General features: G+C 35.8%; 1 protein-coding gene across 1 annotated transcript; it reads left to right on the forward strand.

Annotated features, from left to right (window-relative positions):
- The first annotated feature begins 691 nt into the window (after positions 1 to 691).
- Positions 692 to 21,689, forward strand: firrm (fignl1 interacting regulator of recombination and mitosis). Its single transcript, XM_073852906.1, has 23 exons — positions 692 to 964; positions 1,125 to 1,213; positions 1,771 to 1,875; positions 1,971 to 2,111; positions 2,253 to 2,415; positions 2,517 to 2,601; positions 9,072 to 9,210; positions 9,398 to 9,487; positions 9,578 to 9,642; positions 9,764 to 9,912; positions 10,402 to 10,531; positions 12,275 to 12,461; positions 12,625 to 12,707; positions 13,035 to 13,086; positions 14,526 to 14,615; positions 14,790 to 14,975; positions 16,737 to 16,853; positions 18,651 to 18,746; positions 18,861 to 18,974; positions 19,076 to 19,180; positions 19,524 to 19,604; positions 19,683 to 19,814; positions 19,903 to 21,689. Exons 1-23 carry the CDS (start codon positions 928 to 930, stop codon positions 20,107 to 20,109), a joined length of 2,643 nt encoding a protein of 880 aa, XP_073709007.1. The 5' UTR covers positions 692 to 927; the 3' UTR covers positions 20,110 to 21,689.
- Positions 21,690 to 23,526: the final 1,837 nt, after the last annotated feature.

Here is a 23,526-nt window from a genome sequence, read left to right on the forward strand (position 1 = left end):
ACCCACCCAGTGCTGAGGAATAAAATCGCCCGGCTGAAGGAAATGTGAAGAACTCAAACAGAAGAGATAAATATGCTTTCAGGATCTCTTTAGTGTCCTTAATCACATGAACGCAAACGTTGTTTCCTTGAGTGATTCGGTAAGTTTTGAGTGGATAGTAGTTTAAGTGTATGAAGCAAGTTTAAGTTATTTTATTTTTAAAATTTAACGAATTAAGCAACTGTTTCCTGTCACCAAGAAAACATGTTTGCCCATCGTTTTATCAGTGAAATATTTTTGCTTATGTAGAATCGACTTAAGTTGCTCGCAACTTTGTTTTCAAGGCAGGTGTGATTTTAAAAGCGTGCCCAAAATGTCTCAAGTGACTCTTTTGGATGAGGTCTCTCAGTGGAACCAGGAGACCTGTCAACAAGAGCTGAAAACGGTCCTGCCCAAACTAGTTATATCCTTTCCTGAATTCCTTCATAAGTTACTTTCACTTCAAGGCATGTAGTTTAATGTTTGAATGTAGGTAGTTACACACATATGTGACCCTGGACCACAAAACCAGCCACGGGTCATTTTTTTTTAATTGATATTTTTAAATCATCTAAAAGCTACGTTAAATAAATAAGCTCTCCTTTGATTCCATTGGTTTGTTAGGATCGGACAATATTTGGCCGAGATACAATTATTTGAAAATTACAATTCTGAGAAACTTGCCTTTAAATTTGTCCAAATAAAGTTAGCAGTGCATATTACTAATCAAAAGAAATGGCATAAAAGAAAAATTGTTAATTTTGACCCATACAATGTATTTTTGGCTATTGCTACAAATATACCAGTGCTACTTAAGACTGGCTTTCTGGTCCAGGGTCACATATTTTATTTTTTAGGACTATGTTAATTGATTAATATGTTTAAGATTGCCCTTGACACTTGAACGCCATGCATCATGACACTGATAGCTGGGAAGAGCACACAAGTAAGTCTGAGCAAGTTTTGGGATGTATCTAGGCAAATAAGTGAAAGTGAAAATGTCAAATAGCTGTCCAGTGTATCTGTAGCTGTCTTATCCTAAACAGGTTCCTGACTTTCAGTGCTTCTCTTGATAAATATTTTATTTGTATAACCTTACTCCACAGATATTCTGCAAATAATCACAAGCAGGTTCCTTCCTCATCTTTCTTTATTTGATTTGGAGGCAGGATGTTTCTCCACTGTCCTGCCCAAGGTTTGAGATTTAAATATCAACAAAATATCTGTTTTATAATAGGGATGAGCATTTTTGTCATTTTTCCTTTTGAGTACTTGAGTATTTGGTGGTGTCATGATGATAATGAAACTATACTGCAAATGAATATGATATGTTAAAATAATACCGCTTGCCATTAAATAACGGATCAGTTTTTTTAAAAACTCAACAGCTGAAAGGAATAAAGCTGTTGCAGACAACCCAATCATAGTGAATTATGTCAGACATTGTGTTTGAGCTGTGTGAGATAAATATAAAAAGTGAATAAACACTGGAAAACTGACACGCTTTGGTAGCGGATTAATTAACTCATCGTAAATGAGTGATTCACATCTAAAAGTGACTCCTGTGCACTTTAAGCCATACTTTCACGTTCGTTTTCCAGTCTGGACTAAATAAATATGGGAAAAAAAACTAAAATGACACAATCATCGCTTTCACTTTCGAGTACTTGGGTATTTGTGCCAATTCAATTCTATAGCCTGCAATATTCAACAGGAAGCATGTTTTCATGTGTTGTCATGTACAATCCACAGGTGGTAAAAGTGTTTGCAAGTCTTTTGGAAGAAATCAGCAAGCAAATCGGAGGCCTTTCTAGTCAAAACACAGAGCTTCATGTATTTTTGCGAAATATCTTGAAGGTTTGCATATGCCATATTTTATGATATTTTAAGTTTGTGTACAACAGTAAAAAAAATTCTGGTCATAGTGATTTCTGCTGTTGTGCTTTTGCCAGATGATGGTCCACACCTTGGAGTCTCTCTCTGGCTGTGTGCGTCATGTCTGTTCCTTTGAAGAGTCTGTCTCCTTTAATGCCATTCGCTCTCTGCCCTCTCACATCCTCAGAGTCCTAAAGGACACCTTCCAGCACTGCAAGGTATAATGTTTTTATATAGTGCACTGGACATATTCTTACACCATCAGTCATTGAAGGCTGCAGGCTGTTTTATTGCAGTGCATGGTTATGCAGAAAAGTTAATTTTCTGTATATTTCAGTATGATTTTGATGTGTTTATAGGACAGTGAGGTCATGTACAGTGGAAGGCTATCATTGGTTGGCGATCTGCTTCAGGGCCTGTTTAAAGAGGCCTATTCATTGCAGAAGGCCCTGATGGAACTGCTGGACAAAATTAACTTGGAGGACACTGCTTCTGAGGAGGAAGTGTCCGATATTGTCACAGGTTTGTGGTGTCTTGTGTGAGGGAAAGGTTGTGTGTTTCAAAAAATTTCCAGTGAATTTATGTATGTGCTTTTCAATAATTATTTTGTGTTTTGCTTGCAGTGATTCACAGTCTGCTGGACATATGCTCAACCATATCCAGATTGGACATTGCGCTACATGCCAACACATGGAAATGTATCATAAAGTGAGTATAATGTGCATCACAATCTGCTTTTAGGGTGTTTTAGGGGTTTGATTAAAACAAACTGTGGTGCGATTGCTCTGTTAGTGCGGTTCATATGAGTAAGTGTGAATGCTACCATCCGAACCCTGGTGCGCACCAAACAAGCGGACCAAGACCACTAAAAAGATCGATCTGCTTCCAAATTAACTGTGGTGTTGTTTGTTTGAAATGAAGGAAGTAATGACAAGATGCAATGCAATGCGACATGATTTCACAGAGAACAAGCGGTGTATCCAAAACAAAATGAGCAGAGGGCAAACGTAGAGCAATGAGGAGGTAAAGTGCTCTTTGTGAGTTCGCAGGTGGTGAAAATAAAATCATATACACGCAACAATGAGTGCGCAGCAGACTGGATTAGATGTATTAGACTTAAAGTGGCGCTGAGCAGACCGATCAGTGAATGGGCACTTTTCACAAAATATGTGTCATTCAACCCGACCAATCAGGTTGTGTACGTATCACTATGCCTTTAGGTTCGGTATCTTTAGATTCGCTGTCAAAAATGCCAGTGTGAACACTAAGGGAACCAGGACCAAATGTATTTTTTTCCTTTTTGGTCCAGACTAAATGAACCAAACAAACCAAACTACAAATGTGTTGTACAAGTGATCGGATGGCAGCGTTCACACTTACTCAAATGAACCGCACTAACTGAGAAATCGCACCAGAGTTTGTTTTAAAGTGCATATTGCAGGTTAGAGACTCCGGTGAATTGATGTATAGAAAAATAATGTAGGAACCAGATTTTCTTTAAAATATACTTCAAAATGCGCTATTAAGGCTTCTGGAGTCGTTTTTGTGAGAGAATGTTACTTCCGCATCTGAAAAAAATCTGGCAAAACCGGCATTGACGTAACGCGAGGGAGAGCGGTCAATGTAAACCATAGGAAAACAATGGATCACAATGACTGTTCGGACGCAGAGAACATTTAAAATGTTTATTTACACTTATATGACGAACCACAGACACAAATATGAGCCTGCTATGTGGCCAAGAGAGCAGGGACATGCCAGGATTAAACAGAACAACGGTCAGATGAGACAAATTAAGTTGTGGTGTGAGGAGAACAGGGCAGGTGTCTTGGTGGGAGATCAGTGTTAGATATCTAATCAGGCAAAATCATAGCATTGGTCATCTAGAAGTATTGATTCTACTTACCAGTAACACAAACGAATAATCGTTGATCAAGCGTGTCATACTTGTTAATATCCGACGCTAACGTTACGTGATATAGCGGGTTTTTATTACTGCGCACGCGCGAGAAACACCTTTTTGTTTTATTATATGCTTATATGGGAAATGCCCCCAAACTTGATGTGCTGTCTCTGACTCTGCACCCAGGCTTTGAGGTTTGCTGTCTGAAATCAAAATAAGTTCTACAGATAGCTTATATGCATTTCAGGCAGGGGCATAGACATCTCCAGGCCAGCAGACATGAGTAAGTTTATGGTAGAGATAATTTATTACTCTGGGCTAAATACTTACGTATGTACAAATAAACAGTAAAATGTAATCTCAATTACAGGTTGACTATATTTAGGTCACAAATACCTATAAAGTAAAACTTTTTTAATGCCATTGGTATAAGACAATTAATATTGACAGCATACAGTCAAGTTGTGCGCGTTGGTATTCACCAGGAAGCCCTTACCTGCATGTGTTGTGTCTGCTATTAGACAGCTTACAGAGGAAGGATTACTTTATAAAGGTTTTGAACCCCATTTTGGTGACAATCAATAAAAAATAATCACAATCACAAATTGTCTTACTGTATAAAATTTTTATTTAAGTTTACATCATATATATCAGGCAGATCTGCATTTATGGTTATAAATAAATAAATCATAAATATTATTTCATTGTACTGTTAATACCCAACTTAAAACACAACATTGCAACTGTTTATATATATATATATGTATATGTAGATGTACCAAACATATAGTACTGAAAGAAAAAACATTTTCCGTGTGGGTATCACACTAATGTGTTACATTAAAGGTGGTTAATAACAGCTGGCCTCCACTGCTTCAGATCTTGACACATCCTCATGTCTTGCAATGTCTCCCAAAGCCCTATAAACACAACACATGACAATAAATTACAAATGAGCTGTGCAAACAATGTGACTAAGCTGTAACTAGACTTGATGATTATAATATTAACAAACTGAGGATAACTGACCAGTTATGCCTTCTCATATGGTACCGTTTTTACACCGTTTTTTAAAATTATATTACAAGCTAGCTACGGTGCTTTACAACAACTTATACACATCTCGTTGTGTCTCATTGTTTAAATAAATATGTTCACGGATTTGGTAGTTATGAGAAGTTATGAGAAGAAAAAAAAGACTTACGGTGCACAGTTCACGTTTTCATCGAGCTGCATTTCTGACGGCTTAGGACGAACCACAGTCTGACAGCGGACCCGATGAAGGTGCTGTATGCACCGAAGGAACTGCACCATCTCTAAGCCTCGCTTGGTTCTTGCTTCAGCATCTCATGTTGAACTGTATCATATCGCCGAGATGATAATCCTCCGGTGTAAAGTGAACGTGTTTTTCAAAGCAGATGCATTAGTATAGGCCCGTGTCTTTACCCGCACAAACGCACCCAGATATGGAAGATGCACCGTTCTTTTTATTGTAAGTAAACCCATGGACATGATGAATCAGGGTATCTTCCGTCCATTCCATATCCATTTTCAAACAAAAAAATGGAAAAAGAAAAAACTGATCAATTTTTTTAATTTATCACTTTTTTGCCTTATTCAGATATATACGTAAAACTATGTTTTTCTATTTTGCAAAAAATGATTTTTTTTTTTATAAATAAAAGATTTTAGAATATCGGCCTAAAAATAGGTCTGTGTAGGTTTTATTCATATGATTTTCCTTTATTCATTTTTTCATTTGTTCAGAAAACGAAAAAAAAAAAACAGATTTTGGCTCGATTTTTCGTTTTTTGGTTCACGGGTAGAAAAGGGATAAACGACTTAAATTCGTTTTCCACATGTGGGCGGTCACGAGACGCCCCTTTACGGCGATTGGTCAACCAAATCTGGACCAGTGACGCCATCCATTGTTCGTTCAACAAAATAAAAGACCATTATTTATTTATTTTCATTCTTTTGTAGTCTTTAAGACAACAAACATTCAAGTGCAATAACATTAATTACATCAAAATATAATATAACTAAAAATATTGTAATAATAATAAAATTGGAAAAGCAGTACCCAGACAGCGCAAAGAAGAACAGATCAATGTTCAGTCAAGTGTAGAGGCAGAACTTATCTTTTAGACATTATGCTCAGTTTTGGACAAGCGATGATAAGTGCAAATACTGTAATGCAAATCGACTGAAGGTACTGAGGGTACTGTATATCATAGCCATGGGAACGTTTCATTTCGCCAGGATTTAAGTTATTATAAGTGTGCACAGCCTTGATGCTTATGTAAAATGTTGATATCAGCTAGATAAAAAAATAACGCTTTAAAAAAAGTCACTTTTCACGGTTTTCAGCCATTTAACGATTAAATTACTTGCCCACCGCCCCACCATCGTTTTTTATTGAACTATTATATAGAAATATTTTTTATATAAATAATATCAAGGTAGTACAGCGGGACAACAGACAATCGTCTGCTTCATACAGCAGGAGCAACAGCGCACGAGACCATGATCCAGCGAGATGATTGACACGACCATAGCTGAGGCAGAAGCACGAGAGCGCTAAGTGAACTTTTGTTAATTAAGAAAAAAAAAGGTGCCTGAGGATAATATACATATACCGATATAGCCACAGGAACATTTTATTTTGCTGAGATTTAAGTTAAATGTGCACAGCCTAGATGCTTAAGTAAAATATTTATCTATCTATCTATCTATCTATCTATCTATCTATCTATCTATCTATCTATCTATCTATCTATCTATCTATCTATCTATCTATCTATCTATCTATCTATCTATCTATCTATCTATCTATCTATAATCGTCATGTCAATCATCTCGCTGGATCACTCGCCTCTTGCGCTGTTGCTCCTGCTGTATATGAAGTGGACAATTAGCTGTTGTCCCGCTGAATTACATTGATATTATTTCTATAAAAATTTATTTCTTCATAACATTTCTATAAAAAACGAAAGGACAATTAATTTAATCGGTGGATGGCCAACACCGTGAAACACAGACTTTGCAAGCCTAAGCGTTATTTTTTATCTAGCTGATGTCAACATTTTACTTAAGCATCAAGGCTGTGCACACTTATAATAACTTAAATTCTGGGGAAAGAAACGTTCCTGTGTCTATGATATACAGTACAGTACAAATTAAATTCTCCACCCTCGGTACCTTCAGTCGATTTGCATTACAGTATTTGCACTTATCATCGCTTGTCCAAAACTGAGCATAATGTCTAAAAGAAAATTTCTGCCTGCTGTGCATTTACACTTGACTGAACATTGATCTGTTCTTCTTTGCGCTGTCTGGGTACTGCTTTTCCAATTTTATTATTATTATAATATTTTTAGTTATATTATATTTTGATGTAATTAATGTTATTGCACTTGAATGTTTGTTGTCTTAAAGACTACAAAAGAATGAAAATAAATAAATAATGGTCTTTTGTTGAATGAACAATGGATGGCGTCACTGGTCCAGATTTGGTTGACCAATCGGCGTCTCGTGACCGCCCACATGTGGAAAACGAATTTTTCACGTTTTCTACCCGTGAACCAAAAAACGAAAAATCGAGCCAAAATCTTTTTTTTTTTCTTTTTTTTCTTTTTTTTCGTTTTCTGAACAAATGAAAAAACGAATAAAGGAGCCGTTTTCTTATTTCTGCTTATTTCGTTTCAAATTGTAAATCATATGAATAAAACCTACACAGACCACCACAGACCCATTTTTAGACCAATATTCTAAAATCTTTTATTTAGAAAAAAAGAAATAGAAAAACATAGTTTTAAGTATATATCTGAATAAGGCAAAAAATGATAAATTAAAAAATGATCAGTTTTTTCGTTTTCTGTTTTTTGTTTGAAAATGGATATGGAATGGAGTAGTATAGGAAGATATCCTGACTGTGATGTTGTACAGCCTCCATAAACACAATAATTTACCATGATGATGATCAATTGAAATTAAAAATAACTACCGAAAACACACTAACTCACGACTGCTCATACTGAATAGCAACAGAGCTTGGCGAACGACTCCCTCTCGTGACGTCATATGACGCGGTGTGGATAAAAAAAGCTGTTTTTGAGAGCTGTCAAGGAAACCGTCACTCTGTCTTCTAAATTTGTGCCCTTGCGTCTTGTAAAATATTTTCAAATCCTGCATTAACGGTTCGTATAGTATTTTCATACACGGATATATGTTTATGTCGAAATTTTTTTAACCTGCAATATGCACTTTAATTGAACCAAGCATGAGAAGTGTGAACACACACACCCTCAATGCAGCTTCAAAGAACTCTACACGATTCCAGCCGATGAATAAGGGTCTTATCTAGCAAAACAATCTGTCATTTTCTAAGAAAAAATACAAATTTTTATACTTTTTAAGGACAAATTGTCTTGCACTGGTTCGACTTCACGCATTACGTAATTACACAAGCGTGCCATAGGTGGAAGTACCAACCCAGTGTTTACAAATCGAACGTGCAAAGATAGTCAAACGCTCTTCCCAAAAACGAACGTTTATGCCCTTTTTTAACCGAAGTACACAGACGGAGAACTAACCTTGTGAGACACTTTCATGCGCATCGCAGAGCTACTGTAAGATACGCGTTTGTTTTTTGGGTTTTTTTGTAGAAAACAACAGATCGTTTCGCTAGATGAGACCCTTATTCCTCAGCTGGGATCGTGTAGAGCCCTTTGAAGCTGCATTGAAACTGCAATTTGGACCTTCACTGGGCACCATTGAAGTCTCTTATATAGAGAAAATACCTGGAATGTTTTCCTCAAAAACATTCTTTGCAACTAAAGAAAGAAATACATAAAATCAATCAGGTAATTTTAATTCTAGACGTGAATTTTTTGGCATTTTTATGGCTATGTTGCATATAAAGAGGAATTTTATGTGCTGATGTAAAAGGGAAAGTCTCACTTTTGGCTTGATTTATTGAAATACATTAGTTGCTAATAAAAAAATGAATTAACTAAAAATATGTTGTCATTTTAATTTTATAAATATTTATTTTTGGTGTTTTTATTACATTTTATTATAAAAACATACAAGTAATTTTAAGTCTTATTGGGCCCCCCCGGAAGCCAGTAAAATTAGTAATTTTTTTAGCCAAAGAGAAATGTTCAAATATTATAAATTATATTACAAATAATTCATAATTATTCAGTCTAAAATCTATATGAAGAAATAGATTATACAAATGAATGTACTAACAGTTTGTGTTTGATTTCAGACAGAGCGTGAAATACCAGTCTCTTGTAGAAGATCGGCTTCACCACACTGACATAGCTTTCTCATTGTGTGAAGACCTGTGTACGTCTGTCCAGAACTGTCTTGAGCTGGCTCAACAGATCCAACAGGCAGGCCTACAGGTAGGCTCATCTTTAAAAAATTTTGAACAAAACAGAGATGGTGATTGTTATTGTGGTATTTTTAATTGCAATAATGGTGACCTCGAATCCTTTATCAGGGACTTTTTTGTTGGATAAATAAAAATATGAAAATGTTTTTATATGAAAGGTCAGCTCATATCTGACTTCCTCCGTTTGTTTCTCATAGGAAATCGTGCACTGTCCTGAATACAAGCTTTTCCAAAAAGCAACAAAGATGTGTAGGTTTTTTGCCAACACATTAGTCCACTACACAAAGGTAACTGAGGGAAACGAAAGTTTCTCATCAACCTGTTATAATTATTTAAACAGTCTGAAATAGATTTATGTTTTTTTGGTCACGTGATAGGAATTTGAAGCATTCCTTGCCAAGTCATGCTGTCGGTTTCACCAGTTATATCTCCAAATCCACAGGTAAATCAAAGACTTATTGTTTGGGTTGATACTTATAACATGTTTTTGAAATTACTTATTTACATATTTTTACTTATTTGTCTATTATATTTAATTAAGCTTGTGGATTTTTCCTCCTCAGCAAGTTCCCCCCATCTGTGTGTGCTCCGTCTGTGCCCTCTGCCCTCAGTGAGGAGTTGAGAGTGGCGGTTCTGGTTCCCATGGATGCCATGCTGACACAGCTGCTCTCCTTCCGACCCTTTGCACAATCTGTCCTGGACCCAGAACACCGTGAGCTTCTTTTTGCAAACTACTATAACAACTTCCAGGGTCCTCTTGAACCCTGGCACATTCCTTTAACATTTCCTCCAAAAAACCTTTAGCTTGTCCATCGTAAGCTCATAGCTCACGCAATCTGGTCATTAAAGTTTCTGTTCTCTTTGTAATGTGAGTGATGGGTCACTACAAAGTCTCAAGAGGGAGAAAAGAATCGGTGATTAATTTCTTTTATGTCAAGGACATAGTTACATAAAAATGCAGAGAGACTGACTGTCCATGACACATTGCTGTGTGTATATCCTGTGCATTTCCAGGTCACTTAAACTGAGTTTGTGCCTATGCCCTTTCATTATTACAGGGCAGTTCATCCAGGTTTGCAACATGTGGACTTTCTGACAAATTTTGGATATTTGCCTGATTCGATGCAGCTTTTCCAACCACTTTGGAGACTATACTAATGTTTTTAACAACCAATTTGTTTTTCTTGTTTGTGCATTTTAGAGTGCAGTACAGAACTTTATCTGCCACAATGTCTGCTATTGGTGAATGTACTGGGTAAACTCTCATCCCAGCCAGAGGAGGCGCTGCGACTGTGGAGTGATGGCAGCCAGTTTTCAGAGGAAACTCCCAGGTACCTAACACTTGTATCCACCTTATTTTTCAACACAGAAGTAAGCCTTTGGGTGAGAGTTCCTGATCGTTAATCGCTATAGGGAAATAACGTGAAGAATAAGTACGTGCAGTAAACTGTAAAACTGTTTACACTATAAACCAGTGTGTTCATAATGAACAGGGCTCGAAATAGCGACCGTTTTGGTCGCATATGCGCCCAAAATTGAATCTGCACAACCTCAAAATATATTTGGGAGCATTTGTGTAAGTGCGAGAAATTGTTGTGGTGCAACTTATTTTTATTTCAATGCATGTGCATTCAAAAGCAATTTTAATATCCCACATTTAGAGAGCAACTCCCCAATGTGCGCAAATAAGGCTACATAACATATCTAGGCTGTTATTGGTATGTAGGCTATAATAAGTTGTGTAAGTTCTACAACCTATCACTGTTTGTACTTTGAATATTGATCCTATTTTGATTATGGCTGAATTTATTGTTTGCACTTAAAACAATTAAGAAAGAACTGTGTCGTTTATTTTTTGTTATTTATACTGTAGATAAATAAACATCTTGTTCATATTTGTTTATTCATTCTTGTCTCTTGCTTAAGGCATAAACTAAATATTTAAAAAATGCTTTCACAGTGTTTCCCACAGGATTTTGTGAGACTGTGGTGGGTGAACCTTGGTCCCTGGCATATTATTTGAATATAATAATAATAATTTTATATTACTATTCCTAAGACAGTAATAGTAATTTGTTGTAAAACAACTGCACTGTAAAATGAATGAAAATTTGTATTTTCCAGGTATGTTATTTTACCTTATTCTACAGTAGGGGAAATACAATACTTTAGTCCATATTTTTTACACTTTGCAAGCAGGGCTTTAAACTAACTTTTTGCCACATCTGCTTATGGCTGGTGACTTGAGAAATTTACCAGCCATAAATATTTCTTTCTGGTCATGAAACTGTTTTTGCAGTTGCTGCTACTAGAACAACTAAACATTTTATAAAAAATAAAAAAAATTTGAAATTAGAACCAACCACTGCATTTTATTCACGATACAAACAAAAATGCTACACTCATGCAGCATGAGCTGTTTGTTTAATTAAAATTTGATTGTATCATTTCAACATTTAAAGCAAAAAACAAAATGGTCTGACTTTAGATTTGTGATTTTAGATTTTGGCACACTGTCTTCAGTAAAAGCAGTTTTTAGACTAACAAGAAGGTTTTGAGTTCTGAAACTAACAAGATGTTTTTATAGTACAATGACCTCTTATATATCAATAGATCAAGGGAATTTTGGTTTCTTAGTTCATGACCCTAAAAATACAGTAAATATTGCAGTTTATTTGTCAGAATCACATGATTCTTCAGAAATCTAAAATTCTGATTTAGTGTTTAAGAAATGTTTCTAATTCTTGAAAACAATATTTTTTGGAAACGATGATACATTTTTTTCAGAATTTTTTTTATTAAATGGAAAGTTCAAAAGAACATTTTTTTAATTGATTTTTTGTTACAATATAAAAGTTTACTGTCACTTTTGATCAATTTAATTAATCCTTGAAAATCCTGAATTTTTTTTTTTCTATACATTATCCTTGTTATTTATCCTGTTGTTTACAACTGCATTTCAAACCTGGAAATGTTAAAATGGTGCATACTTAAATCAAGATTTGTTTTCTATAGGTGCAGTGCAGTATTTGTCTCAAATACATAATTCCAGCAAAAACTCTCTCTTTTCACAGATGGTCTGTGTTTGAGGCAGTCTTGCAGAGTTTTCGGCGGTGTATGGTGGAGCGTGCGTTGCCGGTGTGGTTGCCGGGAGTAATGCTGCGAGGTCAGGCCCAGGGTACAGTCAGTCTGCACCAGCATGTGTGTGTGCATATGTGTGCTTGTGTGGCTGTTCTGCCCGCTCAACACTTTCCTCCATTGGTCAGTGATTTCTTTTATTGAATTTGTTGAATTCTGTTTTGTATAACAAAGCTTGATCTTTTTGTGATGAAGAAGTGATGAAGTGACAGATGTACTTAAGACATTTCATCAGAAAAAGAAAACATCATATAATCTTGCTGTGTGCTCTGTTTCTTTCGTTCAGGAGCGGTCACTGTTAGCTGGTGTATTGCAGACTGACACACAGACGGCTGTCTTGGCCACAGATGTCTGGTGCTTCCTGGCACGGTAAGTATAGATACACACCCATTAGTGTCGACCATCGCACTTCTGTGACTTTTACTTTCCAGAGCTGTCAGAGATAGCAAGCATGAGCAATCAGGGGGCATTCCTGTTTTTTTTTAATTATCTTTTAAGAAGTATAAACTTCCGAAGTTTTATCATTGTAGTTTAGGAGTCATTCAATACTTTCTAAAACCCCCTAAATAATATTGATAACCATGCTCTACTAAGAGCCATGTCTATGCAAGTTGGAAAACATGTACTGTTCTAAAGAATGCAAGTAAAAATGTGTTTATATATAGTATCAGTTTTGTTCTTTCTGTCTCTCTTCAGGTATGGCACGGCCGAGTTGTGTTTTCACCATGTTCTTCTTATTGCTCACCTGGTGAGTGGAGAGTGCTGGGAATGTGACCTTTTGGTGATCTTGTTGTTTTCTGGAAATCTATCTTGGACCCTGACTGAGCTGACAATTGGTGTCAAAATGAACACCTGTTTGTCAAAACAGTCTTGTGCAATTTTTCTTGGGTGCTTGGTATTTTTGTAAATGTTGTTAATTATTACAAGTGTTAGATATACAACTTATTCTATAAGTTATATGTACACTACCAGTCAAACATTTCTGGACAGTAAGATTTTTAATGTTTTTTAAAGAAAAAAATGAAATAATTTCAAAGCTGATTTTTAAGAATCATTACTTCAGGCACATGATGCTTCAGAAATCATTCTAATATTCTGATTTGCTGCTAAAAAACATTTATTTTTGTTATGTTGAAAACAGCGGAGTAGATTTTTTCAGTTTTCTTTGATGAATAGAAAGTTCAGAAGAACAGCATTTATCTGAAATAGAAATATTTTGTAACATTATAAATGTCTTTAGCATCACTTCTGATCAATCCTTGCTAAATAAAAGTATACATTTTAAAAAATCCCTTTAAATATTTTTGAATGAGAAAAAAAAAAGTTTTTGAATGGTATAGTGTATACCAGTTACTAAAGCTTTTTATTTCAGATAAATGCTGATCTTTGCATCTTTCTATTCATCAAAGACTCCTAAAAAATTATAAATAATAATAATAATAATAAATGTTTCTTGGACAGCAAATCAGTGTATTAGAATGATTTCTGGAGGATCATGTGACACTGAAGACTGCAGTAATGATTCTGAAAATTTAGTTTTGATCACAGGAATAAATTTAAAATATGTTCAAATATAAAACTGTTATTTTAAATAGTAAAAATATTTTACAACATTACTGCTTTTGCTGTCTTTTAAGTTTGCCAATTCTGCATTTATTTGATGAAAAATACAGTAAAGCAGAAATGCTGTGGAGCCTTTTTTGTTTTAATATATTTCAAAGTGTAATTTTCAGGATTCTTTTATGAATAGAAAGTTCAAAAGAACAGCATTTATGTAAAATAGAAATCTGTATTGTTAAAATGGTATTACTGTCTTTTTTGATCCTTTTAATGCATCCTTGTTGAAGAACAGTATTACTTTTACTAAAAAAAAAAAAAAAAGGTAATCTATACATTTGTGTGTGTGTGCACGTTCTTTACATTTGACAACTAGAGAAAGTCCAAATACCTTTGTCTTAATTTTGAACCATATATCTAAGTTTTGCTTAGATAACTTTTTTTTGTTTTATCCTCTGTCCTTACAATTTAATTTTTCTAAATCAGTTGACATTTTTAAAGATTACTACATTTTTAGAGAGAAAATATATATTTTTCTTAAGTTGTCTCGGTTTGGACATTGTTTCAACAAATTCCCAGAGAATCTTTTTAATCTACTTCCATGACCTGTATTGTTGTTGTACTGTCTAGATAAAGTCATGTCCTGGCGAGGGTTATCAGCTGTTTCACTTGGCCCTGCTGCTTAGACGTCTGCTATTTCTCATGACGCCAAAACACCAGGTTAGTTTCTCTTTCTCCTGTCCAGAAAAACAATGAACACAAGCAGAAAAGCTTCCTTAGAACATTGATGAGTTTGTAATATAGTATATTTCTGTTCCCACAGTTGTTCTGTCTTTGTCTTGTAGGTAGCAAAGTGGTACGTTTATAAATGTGATGGAGTGTTTTATGTGACAGGTGGAATTTGTGGAGCGTTTCCCTCCTGCTCAGGAGGAGAACCTGTGTGTGTGGCGCCACACTCTGCTGAGGTGTCTGTGTGCAGAGGCATGTATGCGGGTGGAGGAAGAGGTGCTTGCTGGGGCTTCTGTTGTGCTGCAGGAATGGCAGAATAGCGGCTACAGGATGGGACATATACCGAGACTTGTGAGAGAAATAAAGTGACAATGGCACCACTTATCACCTAAACCTTTCATACTAAACAGGATGTTTGCCATCACATTGAATTACATACACTACCAGTCAAAAGTTTTTGAACAGTAAATGTCTTTTAAAGAATTCTCTTCTGTTCACCAAGCCTGCATTTATTTGATCCAAAATACAGCAAAATTGTATTGTGAAATATTTTTACTATTTAAATAACTGTTTTCTATTTGAATATACTTTAAATGTAATTTGTTCCTTTATTATAGAAATTAATACTTTTTAACTTTTTACTTGTTTCTACAAATAAATACAGGCTTGGTGAGCAGAAGAGACTTTAAAAAACATTAAATATCATACTGTTCAAAATCTTTTGACTGCTAGTGTAAGGCCTTGATCTTTTTTTTTGTTGCAGTTGCAGTTAGGTTAATTAAATTCCTGTTTTAACAACTGAAATGATTTTAGACTGCCACTGTCAATTAACTGGTCCAACTCCAAGATTCCCCTCAGTCTTCATGAGCAAAAGCCAATGTTCTGAATAACAGAGGGTAGGTCAGGGTAGGTCAATTTAATTAAATTTAAGTTTATTTGTTTAGCGCTTTTCACGATACAAACCTTTGCAAAGCAACTGTACTAAAAATGTAGGTTTTTACAATGTATTTAGTAGCTTACTAGTGGTGACTACTGTATGTCAAGTTGATGTACATATGGCGTAGATGTATGGTAAAGTCAGTAATGATGTAATCAAACAGACGATGAACACTATTAACAGTAATGATTATATGTTGCAATCAAACTTATAGCAAAATTTTGTAGTGCTGTATGCTGTTTCACGGCTGGCATCATCAGAGGTCTTCTGAGGGGTTGGCATCATCTCTTCTTGGGTATTCTGAATCCAGACTGAATCTTGCGTAATTCCTAGTTACCACGGGATGGCAATCCCTGGCAGAAACAGAAAAACAAATAGAGAAATAATTACCGTAGCTGCTGCTCCAACCAAGCAAAAATGATGTGTCTAGCCCAAGCTAAAGAATGCTAATGTGCATTTGATCAGATGTAACTGAAGTACAAGGTTATGAGATACATTATGTGAATGCTTGGCTAAAGGGATGAGTCTTTAATCTAGATTTAAACATAAAGAGTGTGTCTGAACCCTGAACGTTATCAGGAAGGCTATTCCAGAGTTTGGGAGCCAAATGCGAAAAAACTCTCCCTCCTTTAGTAGACTTTGCTATCCTAGGTTCTACCAAAAGTCCAGAGTTTTGTGACCTTAGGGAGCGTGATGGATTGTAGCATGGTAGAAGACTAATTAGGTATGCAGGAGCTAAACCATTAAGGCCTTACAGGTAAGAAGTAATATTTTGTATGGATGAAATGGGAGTAGGCCTTGATTTTAAAAATATGAAAAATGCTGGCATAAAAATAGCTTATTATTCATTACCCAAGACATAATTGTTAGCAGAGGAAACAGACAGTTTAGATCCAGATTCAAGTTCCAAGGATGTGAATGTGTTTTATTCCACAGTCAAATTTTGATAAGGGTTGTTGTGGATTAAACTTTTGGTTATGTACACAAAACACACAGTTTGACCATGGGAAACTTGGGGAGTTTTATTATTTCAACACTTAAGATACTATTGTGTTGTAGATTGACACATCCACATGGTTTCAAATTTATCTGACATCCTGCCCTTACTAGACTGGGCTTTAAGATAAATATCTAGCCCAGGCTTAGTTTGACCTTTCTTTGTCTTTGTGATTCAGAACCGGATACTAGGCTGTGTGTTGATGTTGATGGGAGGGAGCAACCTGCAGCCTGAATGTGTGGTGTCTTCTGTGAAGATCATCTCTCAACTGTGGAGTCGAATGAGTAGCAACCAGGTGATATGTTTTCACATACAACTCTTTAAAATGTTGGGCTCAGTACGACATTTAAATTTTTTGGGGGAATGAAATTAATACTTTTATTTAGCAAGGCTGCATTAAAGGGGTCATATGAAGCATTTTCTTGTTTTCCTTTGTCTTTGGAGTGTTACAAGCTGTTTGTGCATTGATAAGATCTGTAAAGTTGCAAAGCTTAAAGTCTCAAAACCAAAGAGATATTTATTAAAAAAGTTAAGACTCAGCCACACCTCCCTAAAACAGCTTGTTCAAACACGCCCCCACTTGTCCACGTCACGGGGTGAGTAGATTAGCATAACACCGCCCATATGTACATGGAAAGAAAGAAGGCCTAACTTTTACCAGCTGTAGTAGTGTTGCAGCCGCAATGTTGTGGAGACGCAGTGTGTTTAATTGCGAAAGCGAAAGTACTTTGTATGGCCTTCCAAATGAGGACACAACTAGAAATTAGTGGTTAAGTTTTATTTACAACACTGTTCCGGAACAGTACAACGCAAATATGCGAGTGGGTGATGCACATTTCACGGAGGACTGTTTCCTGAACCTGGGAGAGCAGCTTACAATGCCAGCTTTAAACAAAGGGTTAAGGCTATAAAGTGGGGCAATTCGAATGTTGCAAGGACAGTCTGCGTTTCTGACTGATGGGTTTTCATATTTTAGGACGTTTTCATATTTTAGGAATTTAGTACTGACTATTCAAATGTGAGTTTTGAACAGTGTGGAGTAGTGCTTGTTGTTTCTCCTTCTATGATCGCAAATGCAGACGTTTTATGTTTACGAGGTGCGACGCAACGTGTAAAAAGACACTATGAGCCGAGAAACGGCATGGTAAGGGGCATAACATTTTCGTCACACTCTTGAGGTATTCAGCCAATCACAACGCATCGGATAGCTGGCCAATCAGAGAACACCTCGGTTTCCATCAGTGAAGAGTTTTGTAAAAATCGAAGCGTTTCAGAAAGGCGGGGCAGATAGGAGCAACAATAATGTACAGTATGTTTAAAATAATGTTTTTTGAACCTCAAACTGCATAAACACATTGCATTACAAGAAATACACAAAATAATGCTCTTTATAGAAACATCATATGAACCCTTTAAGACCTATTATGCTAATTTTTACAAGATGTAATATAAGTCTCAGGTCTCCCCAGAATGTCTGTGAAGTCACAGCTCATAATATCTTAAAGAGCATTTATTGTATTATTTTGAAAATGCCTATTTTGAGTGGAAGCAAAAACACATTATTTTCGTCCATGTCTCTTTAAATCCAAATGAGCTACTCCCTGCCCCCCCATTTCCAGAATGGGACTGACATTGCAATATTAGTTTTAACTTCTGATAAATGGTTTTCTGAGCACACACAGAAAGCAGCTGTCACTCAGCATGTGAGTACTAAACTAAGGTCTCTTTTGTGCCTTATTGTGCTTAAACTGTTAAATACAATTGTTAAACCACAAATGGGTTACAAAAACAGTAATTTATGTCTATGCAGGTAAACAGCTAAAAAGCACAAATATTGCTGTTTTTATCTACTTTATTTTTGATTAAATAAACCCAACCTTGGTGAGCATAAGATACTTTTCAAATGCATTTAAAAAATGTTTACTGATTCCAAACCTTTGAACGGTTGTTTATAGTTTTACACAAGCTTTCTTTGTTACATAAAGGTTATATGTTTAGCATTATCACTTAATGTGATGACATGATGAGGTAAAGAATCTCATTCAGTTAGGTAAATAATTCTTTTTTTTTTTCACTGTTCATCTACTATCAGGTGCAGGTTCATCCTCCTCTCCAGTGCACTGTGAAGTTACTCCTGTCAATATCAGCTGTTCTGATCAAAAGTGTAGAACCACATGTCATTGTTCAGGTGATCTTTTAACATTTACAGTTTTTTAGGGCTTTCATAGTACTGTATTTTAAAGCTTTTTTAGATCTTTGTTTATTTTAATGCAAGTTGTCTTTTGTTATGTTGCAAAACAAGGCTGTTTCCTGTTTGAGTGGGTTGACTCTCCAGAAGTGCCCTGATGACCTGCTTTTAGCTGCTTTGGAGTTCCTTGCTTCCATGGGAAAAGTATTTATTTCTACTGATAATCAGGTATAATAGGAATATGAGTTTAAATATGAGTTTACCAGGAAATTAGTTCTTTAATTTAGTCATACGCTGTGCGTGCATATCTTTTTTGTGTTTGACTGCAGTGCCAAGTTTTGCCCAGAATCAGTGGTCTGTTTCATGGTCTCCTGACTCACCCGTCCTGGCTGATACTCCATCATGTCCTGGAGGCCTTTGGCCTCTTTGCAGAGGTAGGAATTTCCCCATTATATAACCGTGTTTTTTTTTTTATTAAAAAACAGACAATATCCTCAATTGTTAAATTTGTATTAGAATAAATCAGAAGTGAATGTATAATGATATACTAACTTAAAATAACTACTAATTATTATAAAGGTATAAAGGGTGGGTTTACTTGTACAAATATAGATGAATCCTGTAATGAAAACCTAAAGGACAATTTTCTCTCAAGAACTTGAGTTTTTATTATTTATTTATTTGCTTAAAAAAAATCTCAAATCACATCTTTCTTTATCACTGTTTTTTAAATCAACAATTTTGTAATCTAGCTCACGTCTCTTTTATAACTTTAAGATAACCAACCACGAGGAAGTGATTTCTCAAACATTGACATCAGAGGAGATCAAAACCAAAGTATTAAACTTCCTCAGTAAGGTATGAAATGAGAAACAGACTTTTTTGCTAAAGAAATTGCAGTTCTTCTTATATAGATTAATGTATTGCTTTCTACAGACAGTCTCACACCAGGAGTCCGAGGAAGCAAGACTAGAACGTCTGAAGGAGTGGAGGAGTATCGTAGGGAAACACTGTGAGCAAATGGAGTGTGAGAACAGCTCACCTGTAGACACACCACTTACTGAGGAGGTGAGTGAGTGAGAGGATGGCTTACTGTCCTGTCTGACTGTCTATGGAACAAATTTGTACAAATTCTGTAATTCTTCACCTGTTGCAGCCATGTCCGAAGAGAGCAAGACAGGAGACCAAAGTAGAAGAGGAGTATGAGCGATACCTCCAGACAGCAGAAAGTGCCTTGAAAGCCCTGCAGGCAATAGTGGGGCCAGACCACAATCCATCCCCTCCACAGTGGGTCAGCACCAGACTTCAGGTCTTACAGACACTGATAACTCAAATCAACAGCACTAGAGTTGAGCAGCCCTGATTCAACCACAACACCACCTCTACCTCCGGCTGCTTTTAACACAATGCTGCCATTGTTTCATGTCACTACATTTGCTGAAGTCACTCGAAATATATTGTATAATAGTTGTATTTTTTTAAGTTTATATGGAAGAGGGTCACTCCAAAGACCATTCAATTGTTTATTAAACTTGATTAAAATGTGTTAAAAGTGTTTTGTGAATTTTCTAACCAATGCATGAAAAATTAACAAGATACCATTGTGTAAAGTCAGCTATATGGTTAAAACAAAAATGCATAAGTGTAAACAGGGCCTGAAACGCAATCCTGGAGTTTTCAAACTAAAACGCCAGAGTAGTGTAAATGACAGGCATAACCGTAGCATACATATACATACATATTTTGGACTATGGGGGGTGCCATTATTTAGATGTATAATGGTTGCACTCTGTGAGCTACTGGTGCTACCTGTTGCTATTTTTACTACAACACAACTTGGAAAATAAAATACTGATACGATGACCACAGCTACTGAAAGAGCTTACAGGTGTCAAAATAAGCATAGGCTTAAATCACACACTGTACCATCAATTTTCCTCACAAGTGGCCTCATTTATAAAATGTTGTGCAGAAACCATCCTAAATTTGATCTTATGATCATCTCTCAAATATGCGTATATGTGATTCATACAATTAACGTATGTACAGAAAACGTATGTACGCATCCCTTTCAGATGTGAAATCTATGAATCGCAAATCATCTTGAACTTCCGCGCAGCTGTATGGTTTCAGCTCTCTTTGTAAACGAATCCTAATTAATGTTATTAACATATAAAAGATTGCCATGTTCATCCAAATCCTTTCATTTAGAACAGTGAGCTGCAAGAACAACTTACATTTTCAAAAACCTGCAGTACTCCGACAGGAAGTGTGTTTATCTGCTCGGACCCTGGAGTGACGCTAAGCACTTTTCCATGTCAGATATGGAAAAATATGAGCGTTGGCAAGGATTTGTAAGTGTACGCACACTCTAAGATCAAATCTGAGCATATGCATGCTTTATAAATGAGGCCCCATTTTATTTGTCCACAGGCATCTTCCCATTTGTTTCTCCTCTTCTTAATGCTAGGAAAGCAGTGAGGCTTACATCACTTCTTTTGTTGTCCTGCGACTAACAATTATAACCAAAAGCTGCACAATATGCCATCATGTCAGTATTTTTTTTCCAAGTTGTGTTTCCAGTAAAAATAGTGCCAGTAGCTCACCGAGTGCAACTATTTTGTGTCATCAAAATTATGCCGCCCTCATAGTCTAAAATATGTAAAAACAATGTGGATTTTTTTTAAATAGCCTAAAACTTTCATGGGTTTTCTACTACATACCTCAGTAAGAGACTTCAATTACGTTATACTAAGCCATATAAGTCTCAATGGGATAGTTCACCCAAAAATAAAATTTTATGTTTATCTGCATCCAAAATGTAGGTGACTTTGTTTCTTCAGTAGAACACAAACAAAGATTTTTAACTCAAACCGTTGCAGTCTGTCATTCATATAATGGCAGTCAAAACCAAATTAAATCCTGCGGCTCTTGACGATACATTGAGGTCTTAACACATGAAACAATCGGTCTGTGCAATTTTTATTGTGTGTATTTATAAAAAAATGTTTACCTCTGATTCACCACAATGTCCAACTGTCCTGAGCGTGTTCACAACAGCTGGCACGTGACTAAGAGCAAGCAAGAATAACTTCAGTTAATCAGGCTCAAAAGTCTGTGTCGGTGAAAAGTCAACACTCCCGGATGAGTTTGCGCAAGCAAACGTAATCTTTTCGTTTTTAATCGGTTGCAACAATCAGGATAAGCACAGGTAATTACAATTTTGAGTAGCTGTCTTAATCTTGCTGTGTAAACAATGAGTGACGTATATGCGTGACAGAGCGTGTCACGCGCCGGCTGTTATGAACGCGCTCAGGCCAGTTGAACATTGCGGTGGATCAGCGGTTAAAAATGATATAAATACTAGGGGTGTGACGAGACACGAGACTCGGTTCACGAAAACGAGACACAATTTTTAAAGAAATCCTCAATGATGAAATATATAGGGGAAACTTTTATTCAACTGAAAAACAAGATGCAAAAAAAATGTAGGTGCATTTTTAGATCAGCTTGTACTTTATGAAATTAAACTTCTATTTGAATGAATTATGTGAAGTAATAAACATGTTAACTAAAGCTGCATGATTCTGGATAAATTGAAAAATGTTTTTTTATATATATAAATTTAAGATCACAATTCTTAAGAAAAAAGATTAGAAATAACATAATTTACTAGTGATTCTGAAAAAATTTTCATTGCTTAAGTTTTTAAAAATATATATATTCAAACAAAAATAAATAAATAAGGAGCCAGTGTCTCAATTAATAAAGACTTGTTTCAATATTGGAATCTTCTGAATGAATGATTCAACAATAAATATTTTTTCAAATTTACAGTAGACATTAACCCCCGGTTTCACAAACAAGGCTTAAGCCTAGTCCTAGACTAAAATGTAAGTCTGAGCTGTTTCAACTAAAAGAAACTTGCACTGACTGATCTAAAAATATATCAGTGCCTTTGTTTTGTCTCAAGATGCACACCAGTAATATTTTTTTCTAAGCACGTTTATAAAAATTACTTAAATGTCCTAATTGAACTATGGGTTAATCCTGGCTTAATCTAAGCCCTGTCTGTGAAACCGGGCCTAAGTGTTTATATCCAAACTATAAACTTTTATCCCAGGACTTCTGTTATTTAAATGTTTGTAACACAGAAATAATGATCATTATGTGGTTAAAAAGACTTTGTGTTGCTCTTTCTGGATCAGCAACAGCGTGCATGCAGATTTGAATGTCTTTAATACCGGTTTCACATCATAAGCGTCAGTAGAGTACAAGCGGCGCAATGTGAAACAGCCGTAATAGACATGGCTGAATCATTGTCATTCAGGAATAAGATGACGTTGGTTTTTGAATAGATATCACAATCTTTTAACGATTGATCGTGCAGCTCTATTTAAACATTGCAAAATGTTTTGCAAGGAGGATATTGTCATGTTCTCGCAAGACCAGTTAGATCTCGCGGGAACATCGAATCTCGTGCGACGAGATCTCGTCATATCCCTAAAAAATTATTTTCAGTTTCTTGCACAGACCAATTGTTTTGTGTGGGAAGACCTCAATGTATCGTCATGAGCTGCTGGGTTAAATTTGGTTTTGTCTGTATGTTTTTTGACTCTCAAACCGTGGGTGCCATTGACTGCCATATGATGACTGCAAGACTGCAACAGTTAAAGTTAAAAATCTTTGTTTGTGTTCTACTGAAGAAACAAAGTCACCTACATCTTGGACGCCCTGTGGGTAAGCAGATAAACATCAAATTTTCATTTTTGGGTGAACT

Source organism: Garra rufa, chromosome 13 (genome assembly GCF_049309525.1).
Source record: "Garra rufa chromosome 13, GarRuf1.0, whole genome shotgun sequence".
NCBI classification, from domain to species: domain Eukaryota; kingdom Metazoa; phylum Chordata; class Actinopteri; order Cypriniformes; family Cyprinidae; genus Garra; species Garra rufa.

Excerpts from the sequence above, each read along its gene's own strand:
- firrm (XM_073852906.1), top strand. The coding sequence starts at position 928 with ATGCATCATGACACTGATAGCTGGGAAGAGCACACAA. Across the intron at positions 18,975-19,075 it reads TTATTTCTACTGATAATCAG|TGCCAAGTTTTGCCCAGAAT; the intron begins GTATAATAGGAA and ends GTTTGACTGCAG. Across the intron at positions 19,815-19,902 it reads ACACACCACTTACTGAGGAG|CCATGTCCGAAGAGAGCAAG; the intron begins GTGAGTGAGTGA and ends CACCTGTTGCAG.